This window comes from Erythrolamprus reginae, chromosome 11 (genome assembly GCF_031021105.1).
Source record: "Erythrolamprus reginae isolate rEryReg1 chromosome 11, rEryReg1.hap1, whole genome shotgun sequence".
In the NCBI taxonomy this organism is placed as follows: Eukaryota; Metazoa; Chordata; class Lepidosauria; order Squamata; family Dipsadidae; genus Erythrolamprus; species Erythrolamprus reginae.
This window is the reverse complement of record NC_091960.1, coordinates 13,640,507-13,662,615: the sequence shown is the minus strand read 5'-3', so window position 1 is coordinate 13,662,615 and position 22,109 is coordinate 13,640,507. Positions and strand designations below refer to the sequence as shown.

Here is a 22,109-nt window from a genome sequence, read left to right as displayed (position 1 = left end):
CAATTTTAAAAAACCAAGCACTATAAATTTAAAATATTCTTGCACTGAAATCTGCATTGAAGTAGCCAACAGCTGAAGAGTTATAACATTACAGTAAGATGGGGGGGGGGGGGGGGGGAGAAAGAAACCAAACATACATACATACATACGGTACGTACATATGTACGTACGTACATACATACACTTACTTACTTACTTACTTACTTACTTACTTACTTACTTACTTACTTACTTACTTACTTACTTACTTAGTTAACTTAGTTACTTATTTGATTTATATGCCGCCCCTCTCCGAGTACTCAGGGCGGCTCACAACATATAAAAGAAAACAATACAATATAGCAACCTAAATCCAATTAATTTAAACTAAATATCCTAATCTAAAGTCCCCAATTTTATTAAAAACCAGTCATACTCACTCACAAACGTGACATTCATGGGCAAGGGGGCTACAGTCTAATCGTCACACACACACACATATATATGCACACATACACACACACATATATATATGCACACATACACACATACATACGTGTGTATGTATATATGCACACACACATACATATACTGTACATACACTACATATACATACACACGTTTTTTTCTGTCGGAATTATTTTTCATTATTATTGTTCATTTTCATAACATTTTCATTATCAGCAAAAATGTTATACAAACACATATATATATATACATATATATACATACATACACACCTACGTACATGCATACATACATAAATACATACATACACAAACACACACACACACACACTCCTGCGCTGAAATCTGCACTTTTAGTAAAAAGACTTGGATCGAGAATTATAACAGTACAATAAAAAAAGAGGACCCAAACGGAAAGGGCCCAGCCTTCTCCCGCGAACAATAGCGGGGCAGCCCCCTCCAAAGCGACCGAAATGGGGAAACGAGGCCGTTCCTCCTGGCCGCTCAGGCCCTGGAGGAGCTCGCCCGCCCCGCCGCGGCCCGGGCCTGGCATCCCTCCGGCCGGCCTCCCCAGCGCCTCCTCAGGCGGCAGGGGGCGGCGTCGGGCCGGGCAGGCGGCTTCCTTCCCCGTCCCTCCCCTTCCCCACCTCCCTCCGCTTCGGAACATGGCGGCGGCGATAACGGCGGCGAGGGACTACTGAAGCAGGCCGGCGCTCGGCCGCAGGTGAGCCCGGGGGCGGGGAGGCCGCCACCGCCGGCCACCGCGCGGGGAAGGACGAGCTCAAGGTGGGGGGCGGAGGCGGCCTAGCCGCCGGGGACGGGACGCCTCCGCCCCGCGTAGGCCCGGCCCTCCTGAGGTAGCCCGGGCCATCCTGGCTGAGTGACAGCGGCCGGCCCGTTCTCTCTTCGGCGGGCTTGGCTGCCTCCCAGGGCGCCGCGGATGGGCCTGCACTGTGGGGAGGGGGTGTCTGTTTGTGTGTGTGCTGTGAGGAGATGGGGGCGTCCCTGCCTCGGGGGGAGCGGGCAGCCCCTCGCTTTCTCGGCCGAGGGGTCTGCTCTAGCTACTTTTTATTTATTTATTTTATTTGTTTTGTTTTGTCTAGTACATAACAGAGGTACGTGAAGATACAATAGTATTTATATAGTAAAGAAACAAAAGATTAGAAAACATTAGAAATAATAATATTCACATACATGATGCTAGTAAAAAAAAAATCGATTGCCTTATTTGGGGGGGGGGGTGTCCGGCCTTCTGCAGCGCATCCTCTGACCTGAGGCACCATGGCCTCCTTTTCCTGTGGAGGTGGGGGGGGAGAAGAAGGCTCCCCACGGGAGACCCCGGACCCCCCAAAGAGGGTCTGAAGGGGCAGCCCCATCCTTGGAAAAGGAGACCCAGCCAAATGGAAACTTATGAAGGGGTTGTCCTGGGATGCATTTGGGGAGAGATGATTTATGGGTCCTGAAAAGGAGCCTTGGGGGGGGAGAGATGTGGACCTGGGTTGCTAAATAGATTCTGCAGGGTGAGGGGCAGCAGAAAAGCAGATTTGTGTGTATGTGTGACATGAAAGCAGGACAAGGGTAGTTGTTTTTCCATGGTGTAGTTGAGCTTCCTGAAGTCACTTTTGCTGCAGAAATCGGGAGTTGAGACCATTTGTCTCTTCCTAATAGATTTCTTGAATCCTCCCCCCACCCCTCCATTCCTGATTTGTTCCTGATTTGATAAGGATTTCCTCTCTCGTTCCTCTCTTGTCCTCTACCTGGCTCTGGGCTACTCATGGATTTCGTCAGAAACCTTCCCTAATTGTTTGATGTTTCCCCAATATGCACCAAAGCATCTGCACCAAAGACAAATTCCTTGTGTGTCCAATCATACTTGGCCAATAAAGAATTCTATTCTATTCTATTCTAAAGCAATTTGGGATAGTTAGATGCATGCTTTGGGTTTTCTTTCTTGTGAGTTTACAGAGTAGGAAGAAGTCCTAAGTATAAATAGAGGAAATATGATTTTAGCTTGGGTCTTTTTAAAAAAAACACCCCAACTTTATTATTAAGTTAATTATCTCCCTCTTGGGAAGCATTTGGCAACTGTAAACCACTCAGGATTGTCTGGAATGGGAAGCCTTAATATGTGTAATAATACTGATACTGTAATAATTGTAGTGACTTGGGGGGTGGGATAGTTCTCTCTTTGCCTCTTCCTCCTCCTCTCTCTCACTCACTCACACATATACACACACACTTCTGCAGATTTAACTTGAATTGGCTACTTCACAAATCAGATAATCCATTTTGTGGCTTTGCATATTTTCAACTGTCAACTAACCCAATGGTCTGGGTTAACAAAACACACTAATCTGCAGAAAAGCTAATCATTCCGTACTATAGGCAGGCAAGCTTAACATGCTGTGTGAATGCAGGCGCTAGTATGGAACAGAATTGTTTTAAATGTGTTGTATGAACTCAGCCATTTTGTTTACAGATATATGTGCATGTGTTTCGGATTTTGTCATGCAAGCATGCTGTTGTTACAGTTTTGATGCCCGTGTCACAGTTACTTTTTGAAATTTAGACTGTTTTTTTCCCTTGATGCTTAATTTTAAATGTGGATTACATGTTTGAACTTCAGCCAAAAATATCACTGATCGATGCCAATATTTTGTTTTAGAAATAGATTGATGTACAAATTAAAGTTTCTAAATTCATCCATGTAGGAAGGAGCTTACTTTTCAAAAGCGATGTGAAGTCCGGGGTATATCTATGGTAAAGAGCTCTATTACAGTAGTCTGTGGTATATTCCTTTGATAGGCTAGATTCAGTAGCCCCTTTGATTTTTAAAACTTGCTTGGCCTTTAATTTGCTCTGTCTTGATGGTTATTCATTCAACTGTAAATTTGGCTTACCTGTCAGGAACAGGGTACATGTAATCTCTCAATGAAAGGATTGTGTTGGCTACGTAGAAATATTAGAAGAGGCCTAAAGGGGTAGCTATTCTTTCTGAGACAATTCCATATTACTGAAATGAAGGCCATATAATTGGATGGACAATCATCCATTTTGTAGTTCAGATGCTTAAAGCTGAAATGCTATTGCATGACTGAACCTTTTTCCAATTTAGTGATCCACAGTGAATATATAGTTAAAGTGTCAAATGTATCTATAAAAAGGGGATATAATGAAATTTCAATCTCAATTGTTTTGCCATTTTGCATAAAGAAGAGATCTTTTTCCTTGCCTAGCCATCAAAATCTTCCCTCAGCTTTTTGCACTCACTCTAAATAGGATTTTTTTTTAAATTATGAATTGCTCAGAGATACCTAATGCAGCTGCCTTGCTGAAGATAAGGAGGTTTTAATCTGGTTGGCAAATGGATGGAAGATTATCTGGAAACCTTATGTAGGTTGTCTTAAATTCCATGAGGAGAGATAAATATTTTTTTTAAATGTGGAACTCCATCTATCATGCTGTGAAAGAAGAAAATGGACAATTTGTTTTCCAGACCACTAAGCACAGTTCAAAATGAAAATGCTTTAAGAAAGGGCAGTTTAAACAAGACAATGGAAAACCTATCTTTTCATCAACAAAAGCTGTGATTTTCAGTTGTAGTTTATTTTTCAAAAGAAAAAGCAAAACTTGAACAAGATACAGATTCTGAGATGAAAGACTTACCTTCTGAGCCCAAATATTGGAAGAAAGCTGTGGTTATATTCGCTGAAATAAAACTACTAAAGCCCTTGCTATTAAAATGCCTCTTGTGTCTTAGATAATTTAATTTCACATTGGAAAGAGATATAAAAGTCGATCCCTGGATTAAACGAAACAATGCTGAGGTATCTGCTTCTAGCATTCAGTTTAGACTGAGGTGATTCTGTAGATTTGTGTCGGTTCTGATTGTTTTGTTCTTGAAGTTAAGCTCACAAAATAGTTTACTTGTCCCTGTACAATAAAACAAAAACTAATAACTCTCTTTAATATAAAGCTTTGAGTGCTTAAAGTCAAATTAACTTGGAATGGGTTTTGTGGGAAGTTTAAATCTAAAACAAACTATGAAGGAACATTGCAGTGTTGCAAAATTGTCACCTGTATTTTCTGTTCTCCATAGATTTTGGGATTGCACTTCCGGCAGCAGTCTGGCCAGTGGTTAAATTACAGGAATTGTGTTTCAAAAAAGTCTTGAAATCAATAGATTGTCAATGTATAGAATTATGCACGCTGCAGAGACTTACTAGAGATAATTTATTTCTCATGATATAAGAACTACTAGTAAACTGGGCAGTTTTAGGACAGGCAAAGCTATCTTTTTGAACAATGCATTATTCAATAAATTACATCCTGGCAAGTGAGTCTTTCTAAAAAGAGATAAAACCATAGAGGGGAGATGGTCTATGGTTGTTGGCTATAATCATTAATGGGTTCTGCACTTGTTAGTGAGGGAAACAGCAGAGGAGATTTGGACGTCTCCTATGCAGAAAAGAAGGCTGGGTTAGATCCACCAAAAGTCTGGCATTCTTTCTCCATCTCCTGTTTTATGTTCTTGTATTCATGGATAGTTGAAGCATTATTTGAATGACCCCTAAGAATCCTACCTTTGATTAAGTGGCACTTTAAAGATGTTCAGTTTAAGCCAAGTTAGATGTAACATTTGTCACATAGCTTGTGATAATGTGTGATGTTATGTTTTTTTAAAATAACCTATAGCCGTTGCATTAGGAAATGGGCTGTGGGTGGGAATTAAATTCTTTGTGGAAAAGAATGATTTCCAAACTACTCACAATAAGAAACAAGACATGGGGGCTCTGTGTGTGTGTATAGATTACATGTAAGCTATGAGTTAGCACCAAGATATTTAAGCATCTCACTTTAATGTATAATAGATGATTTTGTGCCTTCCAGTGGCTTTGCTGATAGTCTGCAGAGCCAGAGGGAAGATTCAGTGGAAATCCAGTATTTATACCCTAGACAGGAAAGATAGATGGTTGACATTACAAGACAAGATAGAAAGACCTGCGCATGGATTAGAGAACAGTGGATAGACAATGGTTAAAATCATGATCGTGTTCATGATATAGGATTTAGTACTCAGGGTTTCCAAATATGTTTTCATATCCAGAAAACAAAGTGAAAAGGAGAGTACGGTAAATTGAATTGCTGAAAATGAGACTTTCCATTAACACTTTCCATTAATTGTGAATTATCTTTCCCTTTTATCTCCATGTCACAGGAAGTGGACGTGGCTTCCTCTCCTAAGACTGGCCATTTGCAATGTTGCTGAAGGCTGCCTCTCTGGTTGGTATATATATTTTGATGTATTTTCCTGAAATGCTTCAGATGTTGAAAAATCCTTCTGCTTTCTGTCAAATTTAGAGATAAAATATCTTGGCAGGCATATCACTTTAAACTCTTGTGACCAAACACTAATTATTCTACAAAAATATTCTAGCTGATAAATCAGTTAAGGTTATTTTTCTAATTGCATTTTTTAAATGAGAAAAGGTTATTATTATTATTATTATTATTATTATTATTATTATTATTATTTCAGCTTACCTTTTTTTCCACATACGAACTGGTCAGGGCAGCTTACAAGGAACAGTGCAAAGTTTATTAACACAATAACAAAATGTAACAAATGTAAAACACAAGCTAAAACTGCATTTCCTAAATGCATTTAATAGCTAAATTGTAGGTAACTGCCTTCTGCCGCATGAATCCCAGCATCCGGTCAGGTCCCACAGAGTCGGCCTTCTCCAGGTCCCGTCAACCAGACAATGTCATATGGCAGGGTCTAGAGGAAAAGCCTTCTCTGGGGGGCCCCGGCCCTCTGGAATCCGCTCCCCCCAGAGATTCACACTGTCCCCCATCCTCCTCGCCTTCCGTTAAAAGCTTAAAGACCTACTTATGCCGCCAGGCTTGGGGCCATTAGATCCTAGCCCCCTGACCGACGAGTGTACTAGTATGTTTTGCTGATTGAATGGTGATGAATGTTTTTAAATCATATTAGGTCTTTTTAAAGTCTTTTTAGCCATATTAATTGGATTTTTAGATGTGTATTTGTTATATTGTTTCTGATATGCTGTGAGCTGCCCGGCAGCATACAAATCCAATAGATAGATAGATAGATAGATAGATAGATAGATAGATAGATAGATAGATAGATAGATAGATAGATAGATAGATAGATAGATAGATAGATAGATAGATAGATAATGGCTTCATTCTTCCTCGATTCTTCTAATGCTCAGCAAAATATAGATACTTTAATAATTTGAGAATGTTTGCTGAGTGTTTGATATTCAGGTATGAAAGAAATGCTAAGTTTCTTCAGCTCAGAACAAGGCAAAGTTTTAAGAGGTGTTTTCCCTCCCCCATTCTCTTTCTATCCTGGATCTTCAAGAATATGTGCAGACAAGGGAACATCTCCTAATTAGAATTCACAGCTTTTACTCCCCCGGTTATTTCTAATCTGAAAATGGTTAACAACTTTAGTGTCTTCTAGGGATGGGAATAAATTGAATTCTCACACTTTCCTGGAGGTTACTCTCCCTCTATCTTGCCACTGCTATACTCTTCCAAAAAATTGGCTCCTGCTCCGTTTTGCTCTTGTGGTCTACAACAGCAAATCAGTCCAGGAATCTCTTCCTGCTGGGTGGTTTCCCCTTCACCCTCCAACGCTGATATGCCGCTGTGACCGCACGGGTGTGTTAGCCTTCTCCCATTCAGAATAATATGTATACCCAGACAAACGCCGCTTCTCCACTATTAGAGCATCTGACTCTGCGCCAGAAATTACAGGAGGCTCCTAGTTCTTTGTGATAACTGTGTCTAGGGAACTGTACTGATGAATGAATTGCCAGAGCTATTCGCTATTTGTCCCATTGAGCAGAGATAAAAGCAGGGCTTCTCCCAATGCGGTGTTGGTATTGACAGTGAGAGAAGTGAGGGTCAGGAGAGACGGTCTTTCCAAGTGCACACAATAATTGCTGTGGTGGAATTTATTAAAGCGCCTTAGTCCTGAATCTTGCCTGTGATCTCAATTCTTTAACATCAACAGTGAGAAAGGAGCCAAGCTTGCTTTCCTTTCTTAAAATGTATAGTCGTCTTCTAAGTAAGATCCTTCTTGCCATCTTCCTGACAGTCCTTCCCCGACCCTCTCTGTCCTTGCAGAAACCGTAGCCAAGAGACTTTTAGTAGCCAGGAAAATTACATTTGCTCCCTGCCTCGTGGCATGTCTCTTAGCTCCAGGCTTGACCGGGCTGCTTGCCAGAAGTGTTTTGGCCTGTTCTAGCCTTTCTGTTTTCCTTGCTATTTTGCAATTTTTAAGAGGAGGCCAGCCATTGGAAAGAAGTCTGCAGGGGAGCAATTCAGAAGAAGGGCTTGCTGGACATTCCTGATGTTAGTTAGTTAGTTAGTTAGTTAGTTAGTTAGTTAGGTAGGTAGGTAGGTAGGTAGGTAGGTAGGTAGGTAGATAGATAGATAGATAGATAGATAGATAGATAGATAGATAGATAGATAGATAGATAGATAGATAGATAGATAGATAGTTAGTTAGTTTATCAGATTTGTATGCCGCCCTTCTCCAAGGACTCGGGGCAGCTAACAGCATATAGTATAACAATACAGTACAATGGCAAAACTAACTAATTAGAGAGCCGGGATGGCGCAGCAGGTAGAGTGCTGCATTGCAGGTCACTGAAGCTGACTGTAGATCTGTAGGTCAGCGGTTCAAATCTCATCACCAGCTCAAGGTTGACTCAGCATTCCATCCTTACAAGGTGGGTAAAATGAGGACCCGGATTGTGGGGACAATATGCTGGCTGTTAAAAAGTGCTATTGATAACATGTTGTAAGCCACCCTGAGTCTAAGGAGAAGGGCGGCATAAAATCGAATGAATGAATGAATGAATAAATAATTTAAAATTACAATCTAAAAATTCAATATTTAAAAACAATCATACCAGTTCAATCATACAACATATATCTCATTTCGTTGGCCAGGGGGCTGAGACCTAATTGCCCGAAGCCTGGCGACATAGGTGAGTCTTAAGGCTCTTACGGAAGGCAAGGAGGGTGGGGGCAATACGGGTCTCCAGGGGGAGCTGATTCCAGAGCGCCGGGGGCCCCACAGAGAAGGCTCTTCCCCTAGGCCCCACCAAGCGACATTGTCTGGGTGACGGGGCCTGGAGAAGGCCAACTCTGTGGGACCTAATTGGTTAGCAGTAAGTTCCTGGGAATATGGGATAGTGATACGTATAAATCCTGGTTATTTTCCAAAAGGTTTTTAATAGGATCTTCCCAAGATACATGTGTTCTGAAAAGAAGTTTTTTTGAACAGTGAGCATACTCTTGGTAGCAGAATAAAATAATTCTGTTCTCATCCTTGAAGTCATATAAAGGGAAATCTAATTAAGTAGCAAGAATTTTAAAAGTGTACATTCAAACATAATAATCAAATTAGGATGTTGTACATCACAAGAAAAGGTGTTTTTTTTTTTGCATAAGACATCCAAACGTGTATGTTTCAGGTTAAAGGACATTCCAGAGTTGAGGTTATACATAGTCTGTTTCACCATAGTCTATTCTGAAAGTATGACTGATAACCTCTGGTGAGGTCACAGACTGTTGGCTTCTGGTGAGGTCACAGATTGCATATATACTAACGTATGAGGCTGACAAACAGGATTCTCAGCCACAGTTTCCTCTTGACAGCAGGGGAAAAAAGATGTCTTTTTTTTAAAAGAAACCAAAAATTTATGAATGATAAACCTGCTCCTTCAAAGGGAGTGCAATACCAAAGCAGCTATTTATTTATTTTTATTTTGTTTATTTATTTTGTCCAATACACAATAAGGGTTTTAGTGGGTATATATCATTATACACATAGTAAAATACATGATGAAGGTTATAGAGGAGATACTCATATCTAAGAAATAATAGAAAAGAAGATATAGTAATAGAACATATCAATGAAAGAATAGAAGAAGAGATAGAGGAATAGAAGGAAGGTATAGGAGATATAGGAGAGCAATAGGACAGGGGACGGAAGGCACTCTAGTGCACTTGTACTCACCCCTTACTGACCTCTTAGGAATCTGGATAGGTCAACTGTAGATAATCTAAGGGTAAAGTGTTGGGGGTTTGGGGATGACACTATGGAGTCCGGTAATGAGTTCCACACTTTGACAACTCGGTTACTGAAGTCATATTTTTTACAGTCAAGTTTGGAGCGGTTAATATTAAGTTTAAATCTGTTGTGTGCTCTTGTGTTGTTGTGGTTGAAGCTGAAGTAGTCGCCGACAGGCAGGACGTTGCAGCCTATGATCTTGTGGGCAATACTTAGATCTTGTTTAAGGCCTCTTAGTTCTAAACTTTCTAGGCCCAGGATTGAAAGTCTAGTCTCATAGGGTATTCTATTTCGAGTGGAGGAGTGAAAGGCTCTTCTGGTGAAGTATCTTTGGACATTTTCAAGGGTGTTAATGTCTGAGATGCGATATGGGTTCCATACAGATGAGCTGTATTCGAGGATGGGTCTGGCAAAGGCTAAGGCAGTTTCACCTGCAAAAAATATCACTGCAAAGAAACAGAATGGAATAGTTACAAATAGTTGATTCATTCATAAGCCCTGGAACTAAAATACCGATGTTTGCAAAGAATATGGTTTGAAGTTTGGAATTAAAGAACTTAATTGGCAGTAGGGCTGCTTAAAGTTCTCCACTGCTTCTCAAGACAATTTTGTGTGTGTTCTCTTTTTTTACTTCCAGCCCTCTTCAGATAAGTAAACCTAAGCCGGTTGCAGAGTGAGGCCCTGTATCAGGCAATATAATGCGGAAACCAAGCCCTCAAAAAGGTAAGTCAGGATATTCAGTTTGCTAATCGCTTCAGTAATGAATAAGGCCATTGGTGAAGGGAGTGTATGCTCTTAAGCAAACATCCAGACAAGAAGGACATTGGGTTACTTTAAATACCAATAGCTAGAAAACCGGTTCAAGTTCATTTCTATCTGTTCTGTCGGGCTCTCAGGTAGACTCCTCCCAAAAATTCACAGGTACAAATTTCAGACACACACACGCTTGAAAATTCAAAACAATGTTCTTTATAATGAAAATTCACTTAACCTAAGCCCTCTTTTGGGATAGCAAAGAGCACTCGTCTCCAAAAAAACTGGTAATTTGTACAACTCCCTTATCAGTTCTGTGATACTTAGCTTGCAGCTGTGAGACAAGTCACAGTCCTTCTTCTTTCACAAAGTGAAACACACTTTGCTCTGGTTTAGTTTCAAAGTGGGGAAAAATCAGCACCCAAAAGGTCAAAGTCAGTAAAGCAGTCACGAAACACAACGATCAGATAATCTTCCACAATGGCCAAACCCACAGGCTGCTCTTTATAGCAGCCTCACTAATGACCACAGCCCCACCCAACCACAGGTAGCCTCCTTTTCTTTGATAATAATCTCTCAGTTCTTGTTGCCTATGTATCGCTCTCCACATGCGTGGCTGTACCATTAACTCTTGTTCTGAATCCAAGGAGGAGCTAGATAATTGATCTCCTTCTGAGCTGTCTGCCACACTCTCCTCCTCCCTGTCACTCGTGACTTCTTGGTCAGAGGAGCCTTCATCAGCAGATTCCACCTGGGGCAAAACAGGCCTGCAGCGTGTTGATGTCTCCCCCACATCCACAGTCCTTGGGGTAGGAGCTGGGCCAGAGCTAACCACAACACTATCCCTTTCTCTTTTTTCATGCCTTTTGTTGGGTTGTTGTTTCATCCTTTTTTACCTCTATTGCCCACATGCTGACACTCTTTTAGACAAACCTACAATAAATACGTTGGTTGGCTTCATTAAAGGCCTCATTACTGCTCTCAAGTAAACTGTACAGTATAGAATTTTATCTTTATCATGAAAACCCTTTCAATAAGAACATGACATTTCTCTAGGTCAGTGATGGCGAACCTATGACATAGATGCCACAGGTGGCATGCAAAGCCATATCTGCTGGTACGCAAGCTGTTGTCCTAGCTCAGCTCCAATGTGCATGTGTGTGTGCTGGCCAGTTGATTATTGGCTTGCACAGAGATTCTGGAAAGGCGTTTTTGGCTTCCAGAGAGGCTCCCGGGGATGTATTTACCCTCTTCTGGCTCCAGGGAAGCCTTTGGAGCCTGGGTAGGGTGAAACACGAGTCTACTGGGCCCACTGGGAGTTGGGAAACAGGCCGTTTCTGGCCTCCAGAGGGCTTTGGGTGGGGGGAGCTGTTTTTGCCCTCCCCAGGCATTGAATTATGGGTGTGGGCACTCGCGCATTCATGATAGTGCGCGCCCACACTCCTTGGGCACCCAAGGAAAAAAAGGTTCGCCATCACTGCTCTAGGTTAAATCAGGTCCATCTAATCCAGCATTCTTTCTCACCATGGTTCTCTAGTGCAGGGGTGTCAAACTCAATTGAGGGCCACATCAGGGTTATGTTTGACCTCAGGAGTGAGGGGAATGGGGGTGGCCAGGCTGGGCGTGACCATCTCAATGTCACTCATGTCGCAGGCACCTATGGCGGCCAGAGCTCTCTGCAAGCGAAAACTGGCTCCCAAGCTCCCTGCTAGCCTAAACGAGCTACTGAGCTACCTGCCAGCAAAAACAGGCTCCCGAGCTTTCTTTTCAGCTGTGACAGCCTTCTGCAACCTCTGCCAGCAAAAACAGACCTCGGGAGGGTCTCCGTTTTTGCTGGCAGAGGCACACCGTGGGGCCAGTCCTTTCCTGTTCTAGGGCGGCCTCCGGGCCAGATCCAAGCACCTAATGGCCAGATTTGGCCCCGGGGCCTTGAGTTTGACACCCCTGTTCTAGTTGGTTCTCAGGAATAATAAAAAAAATACCCACTGTAATCCTCTCCTATATGTGTGTAACTAGTACTAGTACTACAGAGGTCTATTTTTGCTGGCAGAGGTTGCAGAAGGCTGTCACAGCTGAAAATGGAGCTCGGGAGCCTGTTTTTGCTGGCAGGTAGCTCAGTAGCTCATTTAGGCTGGCAGGGAGCTCGGGAGCCCGTTTTCGCTTGCAGAGAGCTCTGGCCGCCGTAGGTGCCCGCGACATGAGTGACATTGAGCTGGCCACGCCCAGCCCGGCCACCCCATTCCCCCTACTCCCGAGGTCAAACATAACCCTGATGTGGCCCTCAATTGAGTTTGACACCCCTGCACTAGAGAACCATGGTGAGAAAGAATGCTGGATTAGACGGACCTGATTTAACCTAGAGCAGTGATGGCAAACCTTTTCTTCCTTGGGTGCCCAAGGAGTGTGGGCGCGCACTATCATGAATGTGCGAGTGCCCACACCCATAATTCAATGCCTGGGGAGGGCAAAAACAGCTCCCCTCCCCTGAAGCCCTCTGGAGGCCAGAAACGTCCTGTTTCCCAACTCCTAGTGGGCCCAGTAGACTCGTGTTTCACCCTACGCAGGCTCCAAAGGCTTCCCTGGATCAGTGTTGCAATGAATGATCTGCTAGTGATGCTGACTATTCACTTATTTTGCCTGGCCACCTTTTGGATTTCAGCCCCGCAGACTCCCTACCTTCTTGCTCACTGGTGACGATTTTTGCCCTCCTGACAGTTTTTGAGGCAGTCCTAGCTTGCCATTCTGAGAACGGGCTGAAGGGAGCTCTTTGGCGCCATATGCTTACAATCCCAGCATGGTGAAAGCCAGTACTGTGTTGGCAGATGCCTCCTTGCCTTTTAATGAGGCATGAAACCAACAACCAGGCAACCTCACAGTACTTTCCTCTAGCGGCTGTAATCTTTTCTTCTCCAAGAGAAATTATGCTTGGGTTGCGGCATATGCACGCCAAGCAGATTTTCCTTAAAACTCTCTCTGTTTAACTGCTCTCCATTGCCTCCTTCTCCTCCACCTCCTACGCCACACAACTAATCATCTTTGGAAAGAAAGAAGAGTTTCTGATTAAACCAAGATTTTTGTTGTGATTGTTGATGGTTGGTTTGGTTTCTGCTAAATTTACTCAGAATAAAATAAGAGGAGATTGTAGTTGAAGAGCACAGGTTCCACTCTTCACTGTTCTTACTCTTCGTTTACTACAGAGAGCAGAATGGTTTTTGGAACAATTTCTCATGCCAAGTTTATGCCGCTGCTGCCGCTTGCTGCTTCTCAGTTTTTAACTCCCTCCTGCTTTGAATTGCTTTTGTGTCACTGATGGCTCCTCCCTCATGATTGGTTAGCCCCTTCCCGTCTGCCCTCCCTGTTGCTCCTTAAAATGAGAGCAAGTAAGGAGGAGAAGAGCAATCCAGGTGAGCCTGCTGAGAAGCCGCTGGAGCCCTTGATAGTAAAGATGTTCAAAGTGTTGGTTATGACCTATAAAGCCCTTCATGGCACCGGACCAGATTATCTCAGGGACCTCCTTCTGCTGCACGAATCCCAGCAACCAGTTAGGTCCCATAGAGTGGGTCTTCTCCGGGTCCCGTCAACTAAACAATGCCGCCTGGCGGGACTCAGGGGAGGAGCCTTTTCTGTGGCGGCCCCGGCCCTCTGGAACCAACTCCCCCCAGAGATTAGAATTGCCCCCACCCTCCTTGCCTTTCGTAAGCTACTTAAAACCCACCTCTGCCGCCAGATATGGGGGAATTGAGATGCTCTTTCCCCCTGGGCCTTTACAATTTCATGTATGGTATGTCTATATGTATGTTTGCTTTTTATATTAATGGGTTTTTAAATCATTTTTAGTATTTATTGGATTATTATTGTACATTGTTTTATTACTGTTGTTAGCCGCCCCGAGTCTCCGGAGAGGGGCGGCATACAAATCCAATAAATAAATAAATAAATAAATATAATAAAATAAATAAAGATGCTGCTTGATTAGTTAAGACAGAGCCCGGCCTCTGTGGATGTAAGACTCAGGGCTCAGTTTATCATTATTTTCACAGAGCACAAATCCTTCCGCTGAAACTGCTGCTGTGGTCTCTGGTTATGACTGCTCTATAATGCAGTTCAGAACCAGCACCTGTGTTTTTAACCAGGCAGATCATTCTCCGTGCACGTGTCTTAAAAGCCATTGAAGGATACACAGGGGCTGGTGGTTTTTGGTTTTTGTTATGGTGGTAGCTTCTCTTTCTCTCAGTTTTGAACATCTGTCCTCATCAGGATTTGTTTCTCTCAAAATCAGCGACAGCTTGCAAATACAGTTTCACCTTTTGAAAGCCAGGAAACAGTTTGCTGCAGTCAATAGACCAATAGTTCCTAAACAATGTCTAGAGAGCATTAGAATTTTCAGCTGAAAACACTATAAAGTATCTTGTGAAATGCCATGATTCGTTTGGCACTTAACTGAAAATGAATAAATATGTTTTTATTTAATTATGGAGACCTGGAGACCAAGGATGCCATGATGTCTAGGCATTAGATTGCTGAATCCTGGTTTTGCCAGCCTAACCCTAACCCGTGAGGGGGGGGGGGTACATTTGCAAAACATGAGACATAGCATTACAGGCAATACTGTGTCTGACATTTAGCCCATATGGCAACCTTCTCCCTCTCTCTCTTTCTTTCTCTCTCTCTCTCTCTCTCCAAGTTCTAGCAGGCAATATGTTGCATACTTGCTTGGGTGGGGAAAAAAAGTTATAATACCGTAATGTGATTAATGTGGGGTTATTTTCTTTTTACTCACTTTTAATGATCTTAGCAATAGATTGGAAAGATGGCAAAAAGCACAAGTATGGACGTCTGTCTGAGCCCCCTTCTCAGTATCAAGGTATGGATGTTTCTTTCTTTTTTCCTTCGTCGGAGAATTGGGATGTAATTCTTAAGAAAAGGGAATGACAAAACAATTAAATGATCCCATCTAAAGTGTCCAGGAAGCTGCCTTATACTTAACTCACTTAATTAGGTTAATTAAAATTAATTCTAGCTCCGGAGTTTCAAGCAGAGGCTTTCCTTAGCTCTTTTAAATGAGTTCAGGAAAAGATGCCAGAGACCTCTGAGATTTTGTAGAACTGATGCTTTTACTTGAAGAATCTTGGTTTCTGTCTGTGCTGATAAATCATAATCATAGACGTCTGTTCTGGGCAAGCAGTTTGCAAAAATGCCGTTTGTGAACTGCAATAAGGATGCATAAAGCTAGGGAGTGCAAGATCGTTGATGGATTCAAAATTCAATGTATGCATTTAATCACACAAGCTCTCTACGTTAGAAAGCATATTTCTATAAATATAATTGGCAGCGAGAACAATTAATCAGTGGAACAGCTTGCTTTCCAATGTGTTCCATCTCTGTAGATTTTCATAAAAAGGTTGGACAACCATTTTTCCAGGGCTCCTTGGGCAGCGGTTGGACTAAAAGACCTCCAAGGTTCCTTCCAGCCCTGGGATTCTATGATCATTCTTTGCTTGAAGTCGCTGCCATTTTGATAAACACAATATATGTGAACCAATGCAAGACAAGGTGTTTTCTTTGCTGGCTCATGGTTATTGACCTTTTTGTTGTTGTTCCTAGATGTGAAAAGTCTCATCTAATTCCCACATAACAGCATATGGTTAATCTGTAGTACTTAATTGTTCCTCTTTGTATCTATGTGTGTGTGAGTTTTGTTTACAAAAACAGAGGCTGGGGAGCCATCTATGAGGAGTGCTGTAGTAGTGAAATTCAAGTTATCAGTTAAGGACTAGTGGCCTTTTAAAGGTTCCAGGGTTTAGGTGTAGGAAGGATGTAACCCTCTTATCAAATTTGGCCTTCTCTTGTGCAGGCCTTACTGTTCAGCTCGCTGACCAATAAAGTGATGGTCATTAATCCAGATAACTTCAAAAGGAGGATTGGATTCTTGGAGGGATGGCCTTTTTATCACTATTGCTCAACCCTTAAACCAGGAACGCTTTATTACTAATATCTAATATTTAGGACCAACAGTAGGGAGGAAAATTGCCTTCTTATTTTGTTTACTATGGAGACATGATTGGGCTGGGTATGCTTATTTAATTGGCTTGTATATGTTATATATGTGTGTGTGTGTGCTGTTTATGTGAGTTTATTTGTATCTTTCTTTGAGTTAATTTTGCTGCATTCCCATAGTATGAGCCATATGGAGCTGGCAATATGAGCAAGCCCTTAGAGAAAAGAGGGCAGGTTGCCACTGAAAACAGTTGGATGATTATCAAAAATGTAACGAAGCTAATTGTTGCATGAAAAACTATAAAAACAAATGATGTTTTGTTAATTCTCTTATAAACTGAAACCCCCTTCTTCCTTTTTTGCTATATTAAAAGGTCATGTGGTAATTATTAAAGTGTGAAATTCTATACTTGGATATTGTTAAAAGTACAATACTTGAACTTTTCATACTGGCTCAGCTTGTGCACCATAGTAAACTCTAAATCAGAGAATCAAATAGAATAGGATTATCCATAGAATAACCTAAACCCAATAAAATAAATCACATTAGGGTTTGATGTGATGATTTGAATCCTAAAATACACAAATTAGCCGACCTCTTTTTTATCTTATCTAAGCATAAGGTTATGCAAACTTTTTAATTTTATGTCCCTTTACAAAATCATTTTGAGACTGTGTACAAGTCCTTGCCTTATTATGCACAATCCATATTCAAGGCTGACTATTGCTATTTCCAAATCTTGATGTAATAATCATGTTAAACTAATTCAAAGCAGCCAGAAGTCACATGATGTGAGAATATATGGTCTAAGATAAGATAACTATTTAAGGCAGTATAATATATGTAATATAATAATGATATAATAAATATGTATATTCAAGTAAGACAATCATATAAGTTTACATGATCTAAGATAACACAACAATTTGTCTGAAATGGTTAGGGTTTCCTGTTTTAAGAGTACAGTACACAACTGTTGGAGGAATATTACTATATACTCTTGCCTACCAATTAAAAACAAAGTACCTGTTTTAGATAACATGAGAATATTGGCAAAATGTCAGGTTTATGTCTTCCCTTCTCCTCCTCCTTGAATTCCTGATACCCCATATTCTGACACCAGTACTATAAACATATCCCTGAGAATGAGGAGCAAAGTGAAATCTTGTTATAATGATACAAAAACTATAAAATGCCAGTATGTTGAAATAGACATTAGAGAAGGGAACTTAATTCACAACTTCCATTTACATTGCCATGTCTCAAACGTCATAACATGCCATTCCACCCTAACAGTCCACCTTGAATTCCTTGTTTGGACGAGGAAGCTGTTTGTGGCAGGAACACCTTTACTACTGATATTTACAAGCTGCTTTGGAAGATTTGTTAGCTAAGAGCGGGATGGAATGTTTTTAAAAAAACAAGTAAGCAACAATCTTTTTAATAACATGCAATAATACTGGGATTCCAGAGGCATGGAGAACATGCCTTGTGAAGAATAAAGGAAGAAGAATATAAAAGCACACACTCTGATTCCGCTATAAAAGAAAAGCCACTTGCTAGAATAAATGTACTGCTGTGTGTCCCTGGGAAAACGAAACTGGAAAATGCGATAAGGGCAGCAAATAAACTAAAAGCTAAATTAGATTTAAGCTTTGGCTAAGTTAAACGTTCTCCTCCTGTGCTGATCCTTTGAGGACTAACGCCCATGTAATTTATCACGTCTCAGGCCTCCGTTCAGACCAAGAATTATTGAAAAAGAGTTGATGATTTCCCCCACCCCCTGCAAAGAGGCAAAAAGGGGGCCTTCAGTAACCAGCCCAGCTACAAACTGTTTATGAAAGACCAAGTTGCATTTTTTTTTCCAACCTTGCCTTCTAAACTTTTCGTCATGAGCCAACCTTTGTTCTCCCTCTTCTCTTCAGGTCATTTTGCCTGGGATAAATACTTGAAAGAGACATGTTCCATCCCAGCTCCTGCCCATTGCTTCAAGCAGGTAATGGAGCATTCCATGTTCTAAAAGAGTTGGGATGAAGGGGTCTGCTTCTAGTCGGCTCATATGCAAGTATGGAATAGACTCCTCTGCCTTCTGTTGGTGGGAGAAGAACAAACAAAGCAGGTACCCGGTTGTAAATTCTATACTAGAACAGAAACTGAAAAAAAAAAGGTGCACTATGAGTTCTAGAGTTGTTGAAATAGCTCAGGAACCTTAGTCTGCGGGTATCGCTGATTTAACATGGGCTGAATGTAGTCCTCGGCCTACAGCCAAAGCTGAGACCGGAATTTCCATCGCGAACCAAAGGCTGAGTCATGCACAGTTTTAGCTTCTCTTTGCCATGATTGTTAACTGAATCACTGTAATTGTTAAGTGAATCGTACAGCCGTTAAATGAATCCAGCTTCCACCCTTGACTTTGGTCCTTGGAAGCTAGATGGGGATGGTTGCAAATGGCATTGAGGTGATATCGGGATACTGCAGTGATGGTGAACCATTTTTTCCTTGGGTGCCAAAAGCACGTGTGCTATCATGCAGGCGCAAGTGCTCACACTCATAATTCAATGCCTGGGGATGGCAAAAATGGCCTCCCCTGCCCCCCAGAAGCCCTCTGGAGGCCTGAAACAGCCCGTTTCCTGACCTCTGGTGGGCCTGGTAGGTCTGTTTTTCGCCCTCCCCAGACTCTATAGCAAGCTGGCTGGGGAATTCTGGGAGTTGAAGTCCACACATCTTCCAGCGGCCAAGGTTGAGAAACACTACTTGAGAGGCTTCTCTGGAGCCTGGGGAGGGCAAATATGCCCTCCCCCATCCCCCTGGAGACTCTCTGGAAGCCGAAAATGCCCTCCCAGAGCTTCCGAGCAAGCTGAAAATCAGCTGGCTGGCACTCACATACACATTGGAGCTGAACTAGGGTAATGGTTCGCTTGCCAGCAGATATGGCTCCGCGTGCCACCTGTGGCACCCGAACCATAGGTTTGCCATCACTGGGATACTGTAACCATCATAAAACGCATGACGATTGCTACACACCCAAAGTTTGACTCCGGAGAGTGGGGGTGGGGGGTACCACAATGATTGTAAGTGTGAGAGCCAGTTTTAAGTCATAATTACAAATGGTCGCTAAACAAATGTTTGTAAGTTGAGGACTCCCTGCACATCCAGATAGGACATTTCCTGTGTGTTTCTTACAAAAGAATTCCAGGGGGGGGGAAATCATTCACTAGTGCTTCCCGCTTGTGACTTCTCCCTCTCTTCTTTTCCCACACTGCTTATACTTGTTTTTAACATTGAAATCTATTAGAGGGAAAGAGGCAGAAAAAACACTGACAATGTGAGGAACTAGCCTGGAAGGACCTACACCACTGCATATGCATTCATAATACATTATGATTGTTTTAGACTTGATGTGAATAATTGCTTTAGACCAGTGTTTCCCAACCTTGGCAACTTGAAGATATTTGGACTTCAACTCCCAGAATTCCCCAGCCAGCGAACGCTGGCTGGGGAATTCTGGGAGTTGAAGTCCAGATATCTTCAAGTTGCCAAGGTTGGGAAACACTGCTTTAGACTGTTAATTTCACAGGATTATTGTCATAATATCTGAGCTCAGATGTGACCTGGGCATTGTCTTTGACTAGAATTTTAAAATAAAAGCCACCTTTGCCTAGATGGAATACACTAAAGGGTATGATTGCCAAAAAAAATTTAGTCTGATGTATAATTCTTAGCATGCTTGTTGTTTTAACATCATTTGCAAAGCGAAGGTAGGAGAAGCAAAGATTTTGGAGTACTGTGGAAGTGTCCGACGTAATATGTTTATAAAGGCACTGGGTGTAATTCCTAGCATGTTCAGTTCAATGGGAGGCAATATCATGGGAATTGGGTAAATGGTCTGCCTGACGTGCATAAGGCATGACCTCAAGAGTGTTTAACGAAGAAGGTAAGCATGCGACTGGTTTAATAGTAATAAAATAGGACCGTTTAGTTGGAGTATGAAAATCTAACTGTTTTACTTCAAAAGATACTGAAGAACAGAAGGAAGGAGAAAAGTTAGATTTTAATGGAAGAGAATCAACCTTCCATTGATGGTTGGATTCTCCTCTCTTCCCCCTGTTCCTTATCCTGTTAGTTTCTCTTGGCATGCTGACTATGAATCACAGCCCCAAAGGTTTTATTGATGTTCAGATGCCAGGAACAATGTAGGGAATGAGGAGGAAGGAAGAGGAGTTTGGGGAGGACATAAAATGAAGTGCCTAAAGGATGAAGTATGACCAGAAACCTTGTTCTCCTCAGTCTTATGACCCACCCAGCAATGAATTCAAGATCAGCATGAAGTTAGAAGCCCAAGACCCCAGAAACACCACGTCAACTTGTATTGCCACTGTGGTTGGGCTGACAGGTGCCCGTCTCCGATTACGTCTCGATGGCAGTGACAACAAGAACGACTTCTGGCGTCTGGTAGATTCTTCGGAAATCCAGCCCATTGGCAACTGTGAAAAAAATGGTGGGATGCTCCAACCTCCTTTAGGTGAGTTGAAGCCTCCTCTGGCCCAAAACAGGGTTACTGCTTTCATCAGTACCAGGAATGGTATCCCTGGCATATGATGTTTTTACAAATATGATGTTCGTGACAGACTTGATCATTGGGCACTATCTAAAAAAATGAAACTGAATGGTGAAAAAAATAAGGTTCTACTTATAGACAAGAAAAACAAAATGCACAGGTACATTATATGTGGTACCTCACTCAATAGTAGTAACTGTGAGAGGGATCTTGGAGTCCTAGTGGACAACAATTTAAATATGAGCCAGCAGTGTGCAGCAGCAACCAAAAAAGCCAACACAGTTCTAGGCTGCATTAACAGAGAGATAGAATCAAGATCATGTGACGTGTTAATACCAATTTACAATGCTTTGGTAAGGCCACACTTGAAATACTGCATCCAGTTTTGGTCTCCATGATGTAAAAAAGATGTTGAGACTCTAGAAAGAGTGTAGAGAAGAGCGACAAAGATGATTATGGGACTGGAGGCTAAACCATATGAAGAACAGTTGCTGGAATTGGGTATATCTAGTCTGGTGAAAAGAAGGACTAGGAGTGACATGATAGCAGTCTTCCAATATCTCAGAGGCTGCCATAAGGAAGACGGGTCAAGCTATTCTCCAAAGCACCAGAAGGAAGAACAGGAAGCAATGGGTGGAAATTAATCAAGGAGGGAGGCAACTTAGAACTAAGGAGAAATGTCCTGATAGAGAGAACAATTAAGCAGGGGAACAACTTGCCTACAGAAGTTGTAAATGTTCCAACAGTGGAGGGTTTTGTAATAATCACACTGATCTAATTCAAAACAGCTAGAAGTCACATGATCTGAGATTGTATGACCTAAGATACTTCAAAATCTCCATTCCCTCCCCACTTCTGGGGAAAGGATATTGCAAAATCTCCATTCCCACCCCACTCTGGGGCCAGTCAGAGGTGTCATTTGCTGGTTCTGCGAACTACACAAAATTTCCGCTACCGGTTTTCCAGAGCCTACTGAATTTCACCCCTGTTTTGAAGGCTTTTGTTCCAGTGTAGCTCATGAGATTGATCATTCCTTGAACATTTGTCGACTTACTGGTCTGGGAGAGTTTTTTCAACATAATTATTACTGTTTATCTGAGTAAAGTGGTGTTATTGGAATCGGCGGTAAAGGGTTATAACCATTATGTTTTATTGAACTGCATCAGCACCATTTCCTTTGCCTCCCTTTGAATAGAATAGAATAGAATAGAATTTTATTGGCCAAGTGTGATTGGA

General features: G+C 42.0%; 1 protein-coding gene across 7 annotated transcripts in view; it reads left to right on the top strand.

Moving 5' to 3' along the window:
* Positions 1–1,080: 1,080 nt before the first annotated feature.
* Positions 1,081–22,109, top strand: part of SCMH1 (Scm polycomb group protein homolog 1) — a 57,678-nt gene continuing 36,649 nt past the window's right edge. For 6 of the 7 annotated variants that reach the window (XM_070764002.1, XM_070763997.1, XM_070764000.1 and 3 more), the window contains exons 1-6: positions 1,081–1,170; positions 5,665–5,729; positions 10,202–10,287; positions 15,113–15,181; positions 18,241–18,311; positions 20,603–20,837. In XM_070764002.1, coding sequence (XP_070620103.1) covers positions 10,263–10,287; positions 15,113–15,181; positions 18,241–18,311; positions 20,603–20,837 — 400 coding nt within the window. In that variant the 5' untranslated portion in view covers positions 1,081–1,170; positions 5,665–5,729; positions 10,202–10,262. Of the gene's footprint in view, positions 1,171–5,664; positions 5,730–10,201; positions 10,288–15,112; positions 15,182–18,240; positions 18,435–20,602; positions 20,838–22,109 lie in introns of those variants that run through there. The other variant, XM_070763999.1, reaches the window with a different exon arrangement.